Source organism: Malaclemys terrapin, chromosome 11, assembly GCF_027887155.1.
Source record: "Malaclemys terrapin pileata isolate rMalTer1 chromosome 11, rMalTer1.hap1, whole genome shotgun sequence".
NCBI classification, from domain to species: Eukaryota; Metazoa; Chordata; order Testudines; family Emydidae; genus Malaclemys; species Malaclemys terrapin.
In genome coordinates this window covers 18175797-18193572 of record NC_071515.1, presented here as the reverse complement: position 1 = coordinate 18193572, position 17776 = coordinate 18175797, and the positions used below count along the sequence as shown (strand labels likewise).

Genomic DNA, 17776 nt, shown 5'->3' with positions numbered 1-17776 from the left:
GGGGAAAGAGAAATTAAAGGCCCAATAAGAGTCTTTCACACACACAGCAGTTTTCTGCACGTAGTCATTCAATGCAATGAAAATATATTATTTGGATTCTACCTTATTTCCTATATACATACACCCCCCCCCCCCACTACACACATACAGGTGTATAACCAACAAGGTTCAAAGCATGTAACTAATTTCAAAGAAAGGAAAACATTCCATTTTCTACCCTCCTTGCAAAGAAGCATTTATTAAATATCCATAGTCCATCGACACGTACGCTGAACACAAAGCAGCCTGAGGAATACCACGTTTATTCTCCCATAAAGCCTTCTAAATTCTGATTTTCTTTTAAATATAGTCTAATAAGCTTAGCCAAGGAAGATGCTCCAGGATTCTGATGTGTGCTCAGAGCAGAAGGATTTAGTTTAAAGAGCAGGACTGGGGACACAGGTGCCAGACGTTGTGTAGAATTTGCACTTATGCTCCATTAATTGCCAACATATCCTCCCCCCACTCCCCGACCCCTCGGGAGAACAGCAGAGCAGCAGGCCCAGACTGGTACCCAGCAGCAACACCAGCAGCAAAAGTAGCCAATTAGCCTCTAGAATAAGTGTGTGTGGGGGAAGGGGGGAGCGGATTCAGTTGCCTAGCAACCAGAGAGCAGAAACAGCTGTGTAGCAGGCCAAGGTTGGTACCCTGGCAGTGACTGCTAGCCAATTAGCAGACTGCATTTAATGCTGATGTGGTTTCCTGGTAACAGGCTGTACAAATCTGTCTGTTGCACTCTCCTCCTCCTTTCCTCATATTTTCCCCCAGTCATGCTAGGTATTGCTGTTTGCCCTAATTACTGATTCTCTGCTGCTTCAAGCTGCCATTATTTTTGTCCCCAGAGAGGTTGGAAGAACTTAAAAAAAAAATCTCCTCTAATAAGAGCTTTTAGTTTCAAATTCAGTTTAGCTCTAAAAGCTCAAGATGCAAGATGAGGTGACCACAGCAAAATAAACAGATGAAGGGGGAGGGGGGCAAAACCTCAAAGATTTCAATTCACTGTGAAAGATTTTTCCAGGACCCTACAATAGATATATATTGTTTGCAAGTTACACTGAAGAGCCAGTAATGAAAAGGGCTATTTATAACACACCATAAATTTCCACAATGCACAACTCTGTGGCAAAGATCTATAGTGCGTGGACTTTCGTTTTGTGCATATAGATTCTCTGAGAAATTCCAGGCAACACAGGAAGACTTATCAGTGATTAGAGCTGGTGGAAAAATGGTTAAATATTTTCACAAAAATATGCTAACATTTTAAATTCTTTTTAGTGCTGCAAGTTTTGAAAAGGGAACATATTTTTGTTTGAAATTCTTTTGTATTCATTTGTACCCCCTTTTTTCCATTTGCCTCTGAAAAATAGGGAGGAAAAAAGGAGGAGAGGGGAAAAAGGAGACAGGGAAAAATCAAAAACTTCCTAGAATTTCTCATTTTCCAGTTTTATAAAAAAAAATCTGATTTTTAAAAAGTAAAAAGGCCATTTTTGAATGAACAAAAAGATGTGGTTAAAAATGTTGAATCATTTCTACTATGATGCCAGGCTGTAGTCTTTTGCTACGGTGTATTGTGCAAGCCAATTTAAGATGGTTTAGTTCAACATGCATGAACTCTTGGCTGGGAAGTTTATATCAGGAATTGCATTATTTCATCTGGATTTTGGAAACAGGCATGGTTAAGTCTCTTCAGTTCTAAGGGAGATGAGAACCCCAGCTCATAAATCATCTGGAGTAATTAACTCCATCAAGTGTAATTAATTATGTTGTGATAAATAATGACACAAATGCACTAAGAATGTGCATCATTTGATGACTTAGAAACTTTACCAGGTTAGTGACCTTATGATATGGGGGGGGGGGAGAGATTTATTTATAATGATAATACCCATTTGCTAGGCCTGATCCAAAGCCCACAGTCAATGAAAAGACTATGCCATTCAGGATACTCTGAACAACACTTAAAAGTGCTAATAAAATTGTACTAATTGTATTGCACATGTGTGAAGAGCAATTTTCAATGAATCATAACTCAGTCAATCCAAACCAGTTTTCACCAGGTATGCTTCAAGGTATGTCTTCTACATAAGGGCTATTGCCATGACCAATACCAACTTTCCAACCCCAGTCCTTACAGTGTTACAATTTTTAAAAACTGTTTTCTAATGGGAAAGTGTTTTCCTGTCCTGTCCCTCCCCAATACTTCTGCCTCTTTTACAAAAACAACATTTTTTGCTCAAACTTTAAAACAAAACAACCAACCACTCCCACTGGGTAAAGACCAAGCACCTGAAAAGGTGAACGTTTTGCAAACTAAAAGGTGACTGAAAGCTTATGCAAGAAGCCATAATGTCTACTGCTAGCTCAACATATAATATACTAAACAAAAATATACACGTTCTATTAATTACACAAGCATTTATATACAACCATCCACCTTTAAATAACATTTTGCTTCCAGAAGTCTCTACTGCATTAATAATCATGTATGGACATGGGAATTGGCCTACTATGACTGCTCAATTGTCCAGCTATCCCAATATCCTGCTGCTTCTGTCAGAGGTAAAGGAGCAGATGCTTCAGGGAAAGGTGTAAAATCCCTATTATACTTCTGATTGTGCAATATTATACTGTGAGGAGACAGTTCATTCGGTGCCCAGCTGGTGATCAGCTTTTATCTTGAAACATGAGCCCTTATAAGGGTTATCTTAGCTAGTAGAACTGCAGATGTTTTCCACTGTGGGCCCAACCTTCAAATCTGAGTTCAACAGTTAGGTGCCTAACTAAAGGTTTAGATGTCTAAAGTAGCACTTGCATGCCTAAACACAGATTTAGGCATTGAACTGTAAAACTCTAGCTCATAAATATCTAATTTTTTAAATTTGTACTCAGCCATTTGCCTCAAGATCTTGTAGCAATAAGTGGCATGAGTTAATCAGATGTACCAAAAAAAAGAGTATTCTCTTCTGTTTTAAAATTGATTTGCAAAGCAAAACAATTGGGTTTATGCCCTTTTGGGCTTCTTTGTAATGTATAAAGATGGCTGTGAGCAGAGAAAGACTTAAGCCTGCTAGGTTTGATTCCCCAGTCATACAAAGGTTTTTGCATGCCCTCTAAGAAGTCTGGATAATTTGGGTTGTACTGTATGCTTCTACCTTCTCCATTCCAAACTGACTAGCCTATTATTTAAACTCTCCTTAGATGGAAGCCCCTGTCTCTTAATCGTTTTTAATCCATTACAGCACATGATCGCTTACTCTTCGGTTACCAACATTCCTTGCACATGGCCTTAAGCAACAGCTTCTTGAAAAGTAAATAAAATGATCCCCACTGGTTCTAGACCCTGTCCTGACCACACGCTCCAACAGCTGCAGCAGGTTAGAAAGGCACAATTATAACTTACAAAAACAATGCTGGGTTATCCCCATCCTATCCAGGTCCTTTATCTGTCTTTAAATTAATTTTCCCAATGGGTGCTAACGTAAGGTTCACAGTTCTCTGTTACCCTCAGGCTTCTGTTTCAGTGTGGACGCAATACATGGGGCACCATCCACTACCCAGGCACTTCACTTTCAAGCACATTGTTTTGTTAGTGGCTCAGATGCTTCAACCTTGGTTTCCTCTGAAATGCTCAGATCAGTCACATCCAGTCAGTGATGTAACTGCGACTGCATTTTAACAACTTCAGATGTTTCCATCTCTGACTGGTTCTCACCTTTGCTAGGTGTGAAAAGCATTCCCAGAGTAGAGATTTCTCCATCATCCTCTGTTGAAAAAACGATGCAGAGAAACAGTTTAGGGCCAGACTCAAATATCCTTACTCCTGCTGAATGGCGCCTGACTCTGCAGAAAGTGCCATTGATTTCAATGGGATGGCTCAAGGAGTAAGGTGACACCCAAAGGGAATACAGGTATCAGAATCTCCCCCTTAGCTTTGCTGCACAGTGCATTACTTCCCTTTGCTAGGTATTTGATTGTCTAGGCAGAAGTTATTGTACCCCATTACTCTTCTCCTACTAGGTTCAGGAATGTTGTTGCTATCTAGGCTAGGCCTTGTCTCCTGGCCAGATCACTCTTGCTCATCTCTTCTGTTTTTAAGTTGCTGGTGTTGGTATCTGTATTTTCCATTTGTGATGATGTTCCTGGTTCCGTGACCTTGTTTTTGCTGATGCTTCTTCAAAGGATTGCTCCTGCTTCTCCAGCCCCAGCTCTTCTTTTGCCAAAGCCAAAGTTATCCCCTACAACTGGTCACATACTTTTTTAAATGCTCCTTGTCTCCTTAGTAGATATCATGCTCTGTCCCCTAGCTCCTATATAAGAGAATCTTGTGAAACCTTAACAGTTCACAACTACGTTTTGTGTCCGTAGAGCCTTTGAATCCAATGATCTCACAGGTTAAGCTTCCCATCACCTCCGTGAGTTGGGTATGTGAACACAGAGGCACCACAAACTGAAATGCAGTTACACTGCAGGAGAAACACGACAACTCTTTAACAATGCATAATCCCACGACACAACGGGAGGTGAATTGAAACTGCAGGGAGAACTTAGGTAAGCAGAAAGCAATTACCTGAACTTCATTATGGCTGGGAACACAGGGTTAGCATCTCTACCTTTACAGAAAGTGCCATGGGACCTTAGATTACCACTGGAGGTCATCTATTCCAAGAGTCAGCATCTCCAGCGGTACCATGCCCCCTCAGCTCACAGGGAAGGGCAAGGGAATTATCTTCCTTGTTTAGGTCCTGGTCCCAAGCCGCCCTGCATGACAGCAAACAAGGAGCCCCCATGGCATTGCAATAAGCACAACCTAGGGAGTGACCTCCCTACACCCAGTCGCCAGACTTCTATGGAAAAAAACTCATCACAAGGCTCCTCCCACCGCCCATCTGTACCACGACCGGATTTGGTCTTATCAGAATGAACATGTGTTTCAGAGAAGTCACTTGCTCAGGAGAAAGTCTTTCTCCCCTCAGCCACTATTTCTAATCCAGCTCAGGACAGCGGTGACCAAAAGCAACTATGAGCCAATGGTCATATCGAGATCTATGTGAAATGAGATGTTGTCCATGTAATTGACCCCTTTGTCTGCTCTGCCTCAGCAGAGACCAAGGACTGAATGGGTATGGAGATAGCTACCCAGGGACACTAGAGGTGGCTCCTGTACCCTGAAGCAGATTGGCATGTCACATGGGGGACCTTGCATGGTGCTGCAGCTGGTCTGTAGAGAAAGTACTTACGCTTTAAAACTTTTTCTGTCTATTGGTAATTTAGGTCTATGTAGATAGTCTCCTATGATCTAGTACCTTTGAAGGGCCCATTTCCACAGTCACAGCTCTCACTGGCATAAGACTTGGGCACTTTCAAAAGTGAAATGGCAAGTTTTTTCCAAAACTAGCTGAACATTAAACAGACTCAGGAAGGGAAAACTCAAACTAGGCTCGTTTAAATCAGTTTAGATGAATTCTAGTTTCACTTCTATTCAAATTACAAAAAAACAAAAACAAAAAACCCCTTCAAGTTTAGCAATGCAAAAGTACAGCCAACTACTCCAAAGTAAACATAACCAAGAAAGGATTTCATCTCACTAAGTATTCCCACTGTTTCTGTTGTCACACATAGGGAAGCTTGGAATTATCTGTGACCAAGGTCTCCCTTCCAGCCCTCCCACTTCTCATGTTGCTAACCCCTGCAGATTATCTTCTAAACATCACATAAAGCTGTGGATCTTTCTTTTGGCACAGCAGTAATCCTGGGCCAAAGGCAGGCAACCTCCTGTCTTGATTTCTTCCATGCTGCCAGTGCAGCTCTTCCAAATTTCTTTCCCCAATTTGCTTTGCTTGGCTATTCATATCTTTCTCCTCTTGCTTGGCTGGCTTTCTACCCACTTGTGCTATCTCATTAATACAATGTAGATATTACTTCACAAGCTAATGCTATCACTGGTCTTGCTGTCTCATGCTATCAAATCATCTTATTTCCCCAATTATTCCTTGACTTCCTATTCCTTCCCGTTATCTCTCACTCTTCTTACCACTATTCCTTCTTCTCTTGCCCTTTCTAAATACTATACTTTTCCTCTTCTATCCCCTACTTTTTGGAAATCTCTTCCCCACTGTCATCTTCAAGCCCATCTCGAAGCCTTTCTCCCTTCCTATTGTTTAATGCTGCTTCTAATGATCTGATGTCTCCCTTTTCTTCTTCTTGTAACTCTAATAATTTGTTCTCATGCAGTACCACTAGTGGTTGGTTTGTTTGGGTTTATTATTCTTACCCAGCACTTTGGATAAAAGACACTATATAGTAAAATGGGAAGACAATGTGAGACAGGCTACTGCTTAAAGCCCTTAAGATACCTGGGGAAATGAAAGCACTGGGAAGTTAGATCTCACCAGATCCTAATTTAAAAAAAAAAAAAAACCTGAAGTCCCCAGAACATCCCAAAAGACACACAAAGGAATCCTGAGCAGGATCTATCAGAGGGACATCTTGAATAAAATCCCCTACTTAAGGATCTTCCTTGCAAGTCCATCAGTGGTGTTTATTTTTGGCCATAAAGACTCCATCCCATCATTATACTTCCTCCCCTCCCCCCCGCCCATATTAGTACAAGGAAGTCCAATATGACAAGCCTTATCTGTTCCACTGGCCTCTGAGCTTAGGGACAAAATGAATCGGGGTCACTAACCCTTCTTTAGGTCAGGTGCCAGTTCATTTCTAGATGTGTTTGCATCCAGACCCTCGCCAGCAATATCCTGTCTTCTAATTTAGGAGGCAGCGGATGACTGTACTTTTTTCTTTTTTTTTTTTTGGCGCATTCCAATTAGCTCCCCCTCTGCTCCCCGCTATATTGGTAATTCAGCTCCATGCATTTGTTAAGACTGGGCTAAAATCCCTGTCTCCCAAAGAGACAAACTGTCGTTGCTTGCGCTGATGTCTGCTATGTGATTAAGTGCAAGTGAATGTGTTAAGGCTGGATTACATCTGCAGCCAGCCCGACTCCATTTATGCCATTTAGATTCCACACCTCACTCCCACATTAGCTGCACGTCTTTCCCCGACACACAGCTCACCTTTTTCTGCCATTTAAAGTTCTCTGTCACACATGTCTTTCTATCCACTGCTTGGCTTCCCCCATTTCAGTCTGTATAACCTCCATTTTAATTTCCCCATTTACTCCGTATTCCCCATTCCCTTCTGTTTTCTTCAGATTATTCTGTCCCTTCCAAATTAAATTCTCTTCCATACAGATATTTGTTCATCCCTTTCCAAAGGCTGATGATTTCATAGTGAAAATGTTGCCTCAAGTGTGCCATATAATAATCTCCTGAATCTCTTACATAGGGTGCAGCAGTATAATAGGAGTTTGTACAGCACCTAGCATGTTGCGACCCTGATCCTGACCGGAAACCTCTAAGCGTTATTGCTTATATAAACACACTATATAAGAAAAAATCAGATCTAGTGGGTTGCTATTATTTTGTAGCATGCCTAGCTCAGTTTGGATCATCACACACTAAAGAAAGCCAGCCAAGTGTCCGTCAGTGTTACATACAAACAAAAAGGAATGCAAGCCTTCCTCCAACAGACATGGTTTTAATTTTCAGGGAAAGGAGTGAATCATTTTGATCTGGCATGTTGTCTTTATACATGAGTTGGGTGATCCTCCTTCTGCTCTGTCTGAACCCCATACTGCGAGCTCTTTGTCTGTAAGCGCCATCCTGCCCTTTCTGCACAGAGCAGTAACTGGCAAATGGCTCTTGTATTACACACGAGCGAGCTACCTGCCAAAGTAAAATATCTTGCAGTCACTTCAGACCCTCTAGTTCAGCTACCGACTGAGCCAAGTGGCTAGTGGCTATTGGCACTGTCGGACGCATTCACAATCGACAGCAACGTTATACTGAAGACAGATCCAAGCAGGCTGCATGCGAAAACAAAGAACCAAGCAAGATGAGTGCTTCTTGTCTATAATCTGGGTGTGGGGGCTGGGAGGAGACAGCTTGAGCCGTGTACAATATATAGCCCAGAATTTCCCAGCTCACTCCCCTCTAACATTTACGGTCTCTGTTTTGGAGGCAGTTTGACTCTCTCCTTGTGTTAGAACCACTAGCTTTGTTGTTCAGAGTGATCAGATTTAAGTTCTTGTTCATACTACACATGCAGTCATGCAAGGAGATCCTGTTACAATGCACCGAAGGTTCAAACCATGCCCAGGCTTTCACACTGCTCTTAAAATGAGGTGAGGTGTCCCGTCGCGATGGCACAACGGAACCGTGCTTTAAAACTGTTCCTGGGGATAGCCATGATGTAACTGAGTCCACCACGAGGGCTGTATCTGTAGCACAGGCAGGACCTTCATGGAGAAAGTTCCACAGCTAGGTATTCTTCATGCTTTCAGAACCACCTCTGTCATCGGCCTTTCTCTGTGAATGCCCAGTAGGACCTCTTCCAAAAGCCAAGAAATAATCTGTGATCTTATTCTGATATCTTTGTTTACACCAATTGGCACTTCAGTCCATGAGTAAACCCACTGAAGCCAATGGGACTATTTGTGGGCTAGGACCTCTATTCAGTACAGGTAAAGGTATCAGAAAAAGGCTCTCCAGATTCAGGGCCATAGTGAGAAACATGTCTCCCCACCTATAAACTATAAAACATTTGAAATACAGATGGGCTAAGGCAATGATGTTAAGATTTTGGTTGGCTACAGGTTGGAGTTCAGGCTTAATGTTGAACCAGGCTGAGGGCTTGGAGTTCAAAAGCATCAAAAACATGGTGGGCTGTTCTTGCAAGATTTTGACTCCAAACAGTGGAATTTTCACAAGATCGGTAGCTTTTGCAACCCCCCTCCTCCCCATCCCCCGCAATCTTAAATAATGAACATTTCATGAGGGCAGCCCTTGTGAAATGTGTCACATTCTCTGCTAACCTGTGTGACATCTGAAGTGGATCCAGAAAATAGGTCACTTCTGGTTTTAGAGCAGAAGCTACAGTGGCGTTGGCTCCGGAGAGATCAGGGTTTCAAATCTGAAACACACCTGCTCAACTTTCGTGGTTCTGGTGTGGGCACTCTCTCCAGTTTAAGCGTTTTGACCGATATATGTAGTCTGACAGTGTCTATCATACTGCAAAGTATTCTCAAAATGGAGCCTAATGCCAGAGGCGGTAAAACATTTATCCTCCTGCTCAAGTGGAGATTGGCTAGGTCACAAGTGAGGTTACTTTTGGCAAGATGGCTCCCACCACTGGGAGCATTTAGAATGACCATATTCATGATAAAAAACAATTCCATTTTTACATTACGATTTATGTTTTACACCATGTAACTTCTTAAATGCTGTTGGGAGCGAGAGGGATGCAGCTCTCTTAACAATCCACAGATTTGTTTGATTTACTGCACTGGTCCTACGTGCTGTTTTCACCTTGCAGGATCAACCTAGCGTCTAGGAATCCGCTTGTATGACAAGATCGTGAATTAAATGTGTAGTTCTCATAAGAGACCACACATTTTAATGTAAAATTGAAGAAACTGATTACAGCAATCCCTCTGGAAACGAGAATAATCACATGATAAGATAGTGCTAATGGGAATTTATCATCCCCATCACATGTGAAGCTTAGAACAAAGCAGTGACACTAGACAGTAACAACTGTGAAATCGACAATGAACATTCCAACCAAAAAGCTTCTGGGGACTATAAACAGATGACAGGGAATTGGGGGTTCTGAATCGCCAAATCGAAGGCAATTTGGTATGCTGAAAGTAGCTTAGAGAATGAAACTCACACACACCATTATTAAATATTACCCAAAACAACCACCTAATCTCCCTCTTTACAGCCTAATCTCCTGTTCCCTTCTCCCCATACCCACACACACAGAGCTGAGATAGATTCACCAGTATCTGGCTGCTTTGCATCACTAGAGCAGCCAAACAGAGCCAGAATTTATGAGTGTTTCTCTCTCTCTCTCTCTCTCATACACACACACACACACACACACACACACACACACACACACACACATAAATATATATTTCAGATTTAGAATACAATCTTTTGATTTTTTTTTACAGTTACCTACAATATTTTCCATTTCAACCAAATAAGACTTGACTAAAATTAAAATTTTAAAAGGCACCTGTGGGAACGAGGCATCCAAATCCCATATTTCAGTAACAACCATTTGAATGGGAATTGGGCGTCCCATTCCCTTAGGCAACCTGCATTGATTCTGCACCAAAACCCAGTAAGCAGATCTCTGTGACACATAAGACAACAACAGGTAAATCATGTATTCCCCCTTCCCTTCAGACACAGATGCAGGCCTACAACATTTTTCCACCTCGGTCCCCATTTCATAGCTAGAGGCTTTGACTTTTAGGAAGAGAGGAAGCCTTTATAAAAAGAGAACTAAAAGGAGACCGTAATGGCTAGGTGGCAGGAGAACAAGGAGAGAGAGAGGCATCCTACACCAGTACCTGTGTGAGTCCTCTGATGAGCCTTTAAGTGGGAGCTCTTTGTATAAACCTTCCGGCACCCATTAAACTGACAGCGATGAACCCTCTTCTTGTTTTCCGGGGATGCCTCGGCCCCTGCCCCTCCTTGCTCGCTGTCATTCTGCCCGCTCCTTATCGTGCCTCCTGCTGCCACCGCCGCCACTCCCACCTTGACTGAGGTGAGCGACGCCTTCTTGGCCACCAATTTCAACGTCACCGTGCCGTCCACTGCGGCGAGAGTTTGTGGGGTTTTTACCAGATGGCGGCTGAGCTCAGGAGAGGAAGGGGGCGTTAATGAGGTCACTGCGTTGAGTTGGGCCTGGTTGACAGCGGCGTAACCCTCTATGGAAGAGCCGGTGGGCTGCAAGCTGAGGCAGGTCTCAGACAGCAGCTTGTCCCGTGAGAGGATAAGGTCCATGTTGGTGCTTTTGTCGCATGTACTCGTCTCTACTGGCAACAGGATGGGGTCCAGCCGTCGGATACTGTCCTCTGAGCCTGGAGGAGAGGAGGTGTGAAGGAAACAGTCCAAATCCTCACCAAAGTTCTCTGAGATCTTCCTTGGCTCTGTCTGAAGATAACGTTCCAACTCAAGGCATGTCTGCAGGGGAGACGGGGAGGGAGGGAAAGAAACCATCATTAGAAACCCATCTCAGCATTAACCCCCAGCTGGAGCAGGAGGCGAGGCGTGGTAATCTCTCTGTGTCCAGAACAGTTCAGAGATAGCATTTATACACACCAAAGGAGTCATGCAGAAAGAAACACGATAGGAGTAGGTTTATGGTACAGACCAGCTTTGGAACTACGTTGTGATGCATGTGATAAACTGCAGAGCCATAGGAAAAGTGTCCAATGCACTTTTTGATCACCTCACCTGCACTCTGCCCACTGATCTGTCTCCACATGGAATTATTCTAACAAGCCAAACCTCTGAGCAGCTTCAGATAGCCATCAGTTTTTTAAAAAGTAACATTTCCAGAGAATTGTTTATTCTTTCTCTACACAAATGTGGGATTTCACCCCCAAAATTACCCCAGTCCAAAGCATTGCTCAGCTAGGACCCAGTCTGATCCTAAAACTCTGCAGGGCTAGAAGCAGGTGACTAGAAGAGAGAGATTCCCAATGGGACCCAACATTTGCTGTTCAACCCTGGAAGGTCCTGACCCAATGGAAGATGTGACACGTAGGCACAGAAAAGCAACTTTGGGTCATTTTTAGAGGTTTTTCTGGCTCCCTGTACAGTGGCGCACACCTGGCTTTTACTTAAACACACACACACACACACACTACTTACAAAAGACATGATTATGGTGGAGTTAACGTGGCCACCACACAAAGATTGCCACCACCTCTCTGTAACAAACTACGAGCATGGACGCAATGCTGTGGTGCAAAGACTTTCCCAGCCTAAGGTCGCGATGACCACCTGACTTAAAAGTGGCCAAATGAGGGCCAGTAAAGCCTTTCAGCACATCACATCATCAGGTATTCTCCTTATTTTTACAGAAAATAGTTAGAAATCGTTTGGGAAGTTTTACAGAGTTTAATTAGTGCTATTTTTCACACCCCTCAGCCTGAAAAGTCTGGCCGTGTTCGCATCTTGATTCTAAATCTACAAGAGTTGGCATGAGACAAATCATCTATCTGATTCATTTTTGAAACCTCTACAAATTATCCCTGAGAGAGTGTTTCCATATTATAGAACCATAGAAGATTAGGGTTGGAAGAGACCGCAGGAGGTCATTTAGTCCAACCCCCTGCTCAAAGCAGGACCAACACCAACTAAATCACCCCAGCCAGGGCTTTGTCAAGCCAGGCCTTAAAAACCTCTAAGGATGGAGATTCCACCACCTACCTAGGTAACTCATTCCAGTGCTTCACCACCCTCCTAGTGAAATAGTGTTTCCTAATATCCAACCTAGACCTCCCACACTGTAACTTGAGACCATTGATCCTTGTTCTGTCATCCACCACCATTGAGAACAGCCGAGCTCCATCCTCTTTGGAAAACCCCCTTCAGGTATAGAATCATAGAATATCAGGGCTGGAAGGGACCTCAGGAGGTCATCTAGTCCAACCCCCTGCTCAAGGCAGGACCAATCCCCAGACAGATTTTTACCCCAGTTCCCTAAATGGCCCCCTCAAGGATTGAACTCACAATCCTGGGTTTAGCAGGCCAATGCTCAAACCACTGAGCTATCCCTCCCACCAAAATCTGAAAAGAACCAGAGCATCTGATTAGTGTTTGCTCTCTCTGCTCAGTGGTATTCCATCACCCCAATGCTCAGATACAAGGTGCACTGGGACTACATCCCTCTCCCCTTGCTGTTTTACAGGGTGCTTCTCCTGCCTGAGATGGCAGTGTGCAGAGCACAGTGTTATGGGGCAAAAGGGGTGGGTTAATTAGCCATTACACTCAGGGAACAATCCCCCCTCACTCTTCTCTTCTGCAGACTAAACGAGCCCAGTTCCCTCAGCCTCTCCTCATAAGTCATGTGCCCCAGCCCCCTGATCATTTTCGTGGCCCTCTGCTGGACTCTCTCCAATTTGTCCACATCCTTTCTTACCACAGATGGTAAGGTTGGGCTATTAGGGTGAGATGCCCAATTAAATCTAAGCCTGTAAATCCAGTACCTTTCAACACCTGGGCCAGAAACAAAAGCTTCAAACCATCCAAAACAGGAAGAGAGGTGAGAGATTCTTGGCTTGATGGTATAAAGGTCCCATCAGCAGGGGTATAAAGGGCTCCCACTGATAGTTCTGGGAAGTGTCTGAGTTACTTTTAACCCATCATGGATCTAGGAATGCATATGGCCTATTCCACATGTAATTTTGCAGGAGAAATATCATGGCTAGGGAAAGGAGGAAAGATTTTGCAGGCAATTCATTTTTAATTTGTTTTTAAATGGTAGCTGTTTGAAGCAGATTAGAGGCCTGAAGTAGAGAGATGGAGCCATGGGCATAGTGCAGGTCAGCCAGTCAAAACTGCACAATAAGTAGTTAGTAACATAGCGCTGCAGTGTATCACATGGATGTGTGTTATGTGTCACCTTTCTGTGCACAGGGCTGGAGCCAGGAGCTCTGCAGATCAAATCTTAGTTGGTTCTGACCTCTATTCCCCCAGTCTTGAACAAATCGTTTCTCTCTCTGCCTCAGTTTTGCAGCCTATAAAATGGAGGTGTTACTTCGTTATCCACCACTCTGGTGTTCTGAGTAACCGGGTTTGTAAAGCACTTTGAAGAATAAAGTGCTAAGCACTGATTCTCCCAGTTTTGAACACGGTGTGGTCCGCCACTAATAACAGAGGGCCAGGATTTTCAGAAGTGACTAATGATTTTGAGACACGTCAGAAAGGCCGGGTGCTCAGTCCTTTCTGCAAATTGGGATCCTTGTGTCAAGCTGGGCACCCAAAAACTGAGACACCCCAGAATCACTAGTTGCTTTTGAAAATCTTGGCCTTACTCTGTATTTTGTAGTGGCCGTGTACAATAGGATAGAGGAAGGTTTGAGCCAGTACCTAACACTTTCCCTGCAGCCCCATCAGGGGCTTTGGCACAAGGTAGAGCTTCCATTTTTTAAAATGTGGGTTTTCAGCTATCTTATTATTATTATTTGTATTATCATAGTGCCTAGAAGCCTGGTCATGAACCAGAACCCTCTGGTGCTGGGCACTGGCCCAAACAGTTTAGAGTCTAATGGTTCAAAATCACATCTTCCAAAGGGAATCTAATCCAATGCTGTCTTTACAGCCCTGTCTATATTGGGCAAGGTTTACAACAAAATATTTCAATTGGTTTTGGCACCAACAGGACCCTGGCATAATGAGGCTCTCGCAGCTGGATACATTTCTAGTCAACACCCCCATTTAGCAGAACCTGCCTCGAAGAAAGTCTAACAAAAAATGACTATAAAAAGGAGGTTGCCCTCCAGAGCCTTGTCCACTGTCAGGCTCCCACCAGTAGCCCTGACTGGAACTGCTTTGTAATTATGCCTAGTGTAGACACAATCACTGAATCAGCAAATAAACAGAAATGCTGAGCCAGACACTCGGCTGACCCCAATCAGTGTAATTCCACTGCAGTCAATGGATGTGTACTTATCTACATGAGCCAAGGACCTGACCCCAGTGCTGTCTTCTTACTGGGATGCTGATTCTAGTGACTGTTCAGATAGCAATATTGTCAATTGTTTCATTGCTGACTGCAGAGAGGCCTGGCTAATCGTATGTGGAGCTTGAGTAGCGCACACCATGTCCCTGAGCCGAGTCCTGGACCCCGAGTAAACGTCTGATCCCATAGGATTGCTCCAAAAAGAGCACACGCCCTTTTCACAGAGATGATTGTACTTCTGTAGGGTTACCATACGTCCGGATTTTCCCGGACATGTCCGGCTTTTTGGGACTCAAATCCCAAAAAGGAAATCCCAAAAAGCTGAACATGTCCGGGAAAATCCGGCGCCGCTGGGCCGGGGGCTGGCCCGGGGCCGGCGGTGCTGGGCGGCCGGGGGGTGCGCCGGGCCAGCGGTGCTGGGCGGCCGGGGGGGGCACCGGGCCGATGGGGGCCGGCGGTGCCGGGGGGTGAGCTGGGCGGCCGGGGGGTGCGCCGGGCCGCCGGGGGCCGGCGGGTGCGCCGGGCCGGCAGTGCCAGGCGGCCGGGGGGTGCGCCGGGCCACCGGGGACCGGCAGTGCCAGGCGGTGCTGGGCGGGCCGGGGACCGGGGGTGCTGGGCGGGCCGGGGGTGCTCGGCCGGGGACCGGGGGTGCTGGGCGGGCCGGGGGTGCTCGGCCGGGGACCCGGGGGCCGGCAGTGCTGGGCGGGCCAGGGGTGGTCGGCCGGGGGCCGGGGCCGGCACCCCAGGGCCCGAGCCGACCCAGGCTGGAGCCGCCGGGGGGGCCAGCCTGGGCCGCGCCTCCTCCCCCCACACACCCCCTTACCTGCTTCAGGCTTCCCACGAATCAAATGTTCGCGGGAAGCAGGGGAGGGGGCGGAGATTTTGGGGAAGGGGCGGAGTTGGGGTGGGGGCGTGGGCGGGGCGGGGCCGGGGCCCCGTGGAGTGTCCTCCATTTGGAGGCACAAAATATGGTAACCCTAACTTCTGTTGACTTTGGTTGCCACCCGGTATGATGGGAAGGGGGAGAGGTCAAAAGAAGAGGATAAAGCACAGTTATTCATAAAGCTCTCTCAGGCCTTGTCTATAGGAATTAGCACCAATCGGAGCAACTATTGCAGTTGGACCCATACAAATCATTTCATGCACCCATGCAAAGGCTTTCCTTGTCTACATTGGTACAGCTACCTTGGCTGCTGAAACGGGGGCTAATTCCCTGTGCAGACACAGGCTATTTCTACACGTCTGTTTATCTGCTTCCATAGCCTGCATTACACTAGTATGTGAGTGCTTCATAATCTTTAATGTATTTATCCTCACAACTATCCTCTTCGTTAGGGAAGCGCTATTATCCCTATTTATCACATGGGCAGCTGAGACCCCAAATGACTGCAGCAGAAGATTGAATTCAAATCTCCCGAGTCCCAAGCTACTGCCCTCACCTCAGAGCACCTGTCTCTGGAGATACTGGAAGGGTAGCTCCTGGCATACACTGGGGGTCTCTGTTTGTATTGCCACTGGAGGTGCTATATTCCACAAGGAACTGAAGAGACGGCAACCAGCAGCTGATCCCTTTATTTTTCAGTTAGCATTTCAAGTACAGTGGCTGTAGGGTGACCAGATGTCCCGATTTTATAGGGACAGTCCTGATATTTGGGCCTTTTTCTTATATAGGATCCTATTACCTCCCTCCCACCCCCGTCCGATTTTTCACACTTGCTGTCTGGTCACCCTAAGTGGCCGGCAAGCGCTGAAACCAGGCCCTCAAGTTTGATAGTTTGCAAAATCCAAGAATGAGGTTACGAAAGCTAATCTGGTATAAGACAGATGCTAAGAACCTGAGACTTCTGTCAGATCTTTCTGATGTGTGGCTCCGCTGACGGTCCTGTTTCAGGAGTCGAGAAATTGCTTATTTGTCTTTCCCCCTCTCTGACCCCCTTCAGTTAGTTTCTTTGGAAGGGTTCCCATTTCCTGCTGCACAATGCAAATCAGCCCCTGGAACATCCGCCCATTTCATCCTCTGAGGTTTCCCTGCTTGTGGCACAGAAGAGGAAGCTTGAAACTCCTGGAGTCGGCATTAAACACTTGGGCAAGTTGTAACAGCGTCACATGTTGCTGTTACCTAACTTCCCTGACGACATGTGATTGTCGGACATGCTTTTTGCTGAGGCCTTCCCCCTTTACATGAATGCTGAGGATTTCTTTTGAGGGAAAGGCCCAGTCTGTCGATATTCACATACTCTTCCCCTCCCCCTCACTGACAAATCATACAAGCCACAGCAGAAATGTGCGCTACTAGTGAGAGAGCATTGATCAGCTGCAAGATGAACAACTGGTTCTTGAACCAGTTACAGATCCCATGGATACTGCTGTTGTGGGCACTAGTAACAATTTTATAAGCCTGTCATTCACAGTCCTACTCTGCCACTTCTCTCAGCAAACTGAAATCAGAGGCATCAAGAATCACAGGGAGAATCCGCGGCACTGGACCACAAAAGCCACTGTCCCTGGGCTATTCGTGCATTTGCTAGACAATAAGAAGGCAGAGCACCCTTCAGAAAAGAAGAGACCTGTTTTCTATTTAAACTAGGATCCTGGAACTGCCAGCAGTGGATCCAACTTGGGATCCCAAATCTCTCCAGATGCATGATAACAGGTAGTGGGGGCAGATTTTCAAAAGGCACACGTGGGAGTCAGGCACCCAGCTCCCATGGACTTTGAATGAGGTGGGCTCCTTTGAAAATCTCCCCCCCTTAGAAAAAAAAAAAAGAAACAAGTTTGTCAGCTCGCCTGCTGCTTGTTTCATTTTCTCTTTCTCTTCCAGCTACCCACTGTCTCTTGGGAGAGACACAGAGATTCAGGGGTTAATAAATAAAAAGCTCCGGAGAGAGAGACAGAGCATAATCTTAGGTTCCAGCAAAGAGACATTGACAGAGACACCAGGCCATTAAATCCAATGACAGTCACATGAAATTTCAATTGCGTTGACATTAGAGAGGCTGTGTCCTCTCTCCTCATTTCCCACAGAAGGAACAGAGAGGCACTGTCCCTTTAAGTCCCCCCTCCCCCCCCCATGACAACAATAGTGGTCCTGACAGATTTTCAGCTTCACCATTAATTTTCCATAAAGAGCAGT

At 45.3% G+C, this 17776-nt stretch overlaps 1 protein-coding gene across 2 annotated transcripts in view; it reads right to left on the bottom strand.

Moving 5' to 3' along the window:
• Positions 1–17776, bottom strand: part of KLF7 (KLF transcription factor 7) — a 72922-nt gene that overhangs the window by 18946 nt on the left and 36200 nt on the right. The window contains exon 2 of one of the 2 annotated variants that reach the window (XM_054044574.1): positions 10520–11135. In XM_054044574.1, coding sequence (XP_053900549.1) covers positions 10520–11135 — 616 coding nt within the window. The remainder of the gene's footprint in view (positions 1–10519; positions 11136–17776) is intronic. The other variant, XM_054044575.1, reaches the window with a different exon arrangement.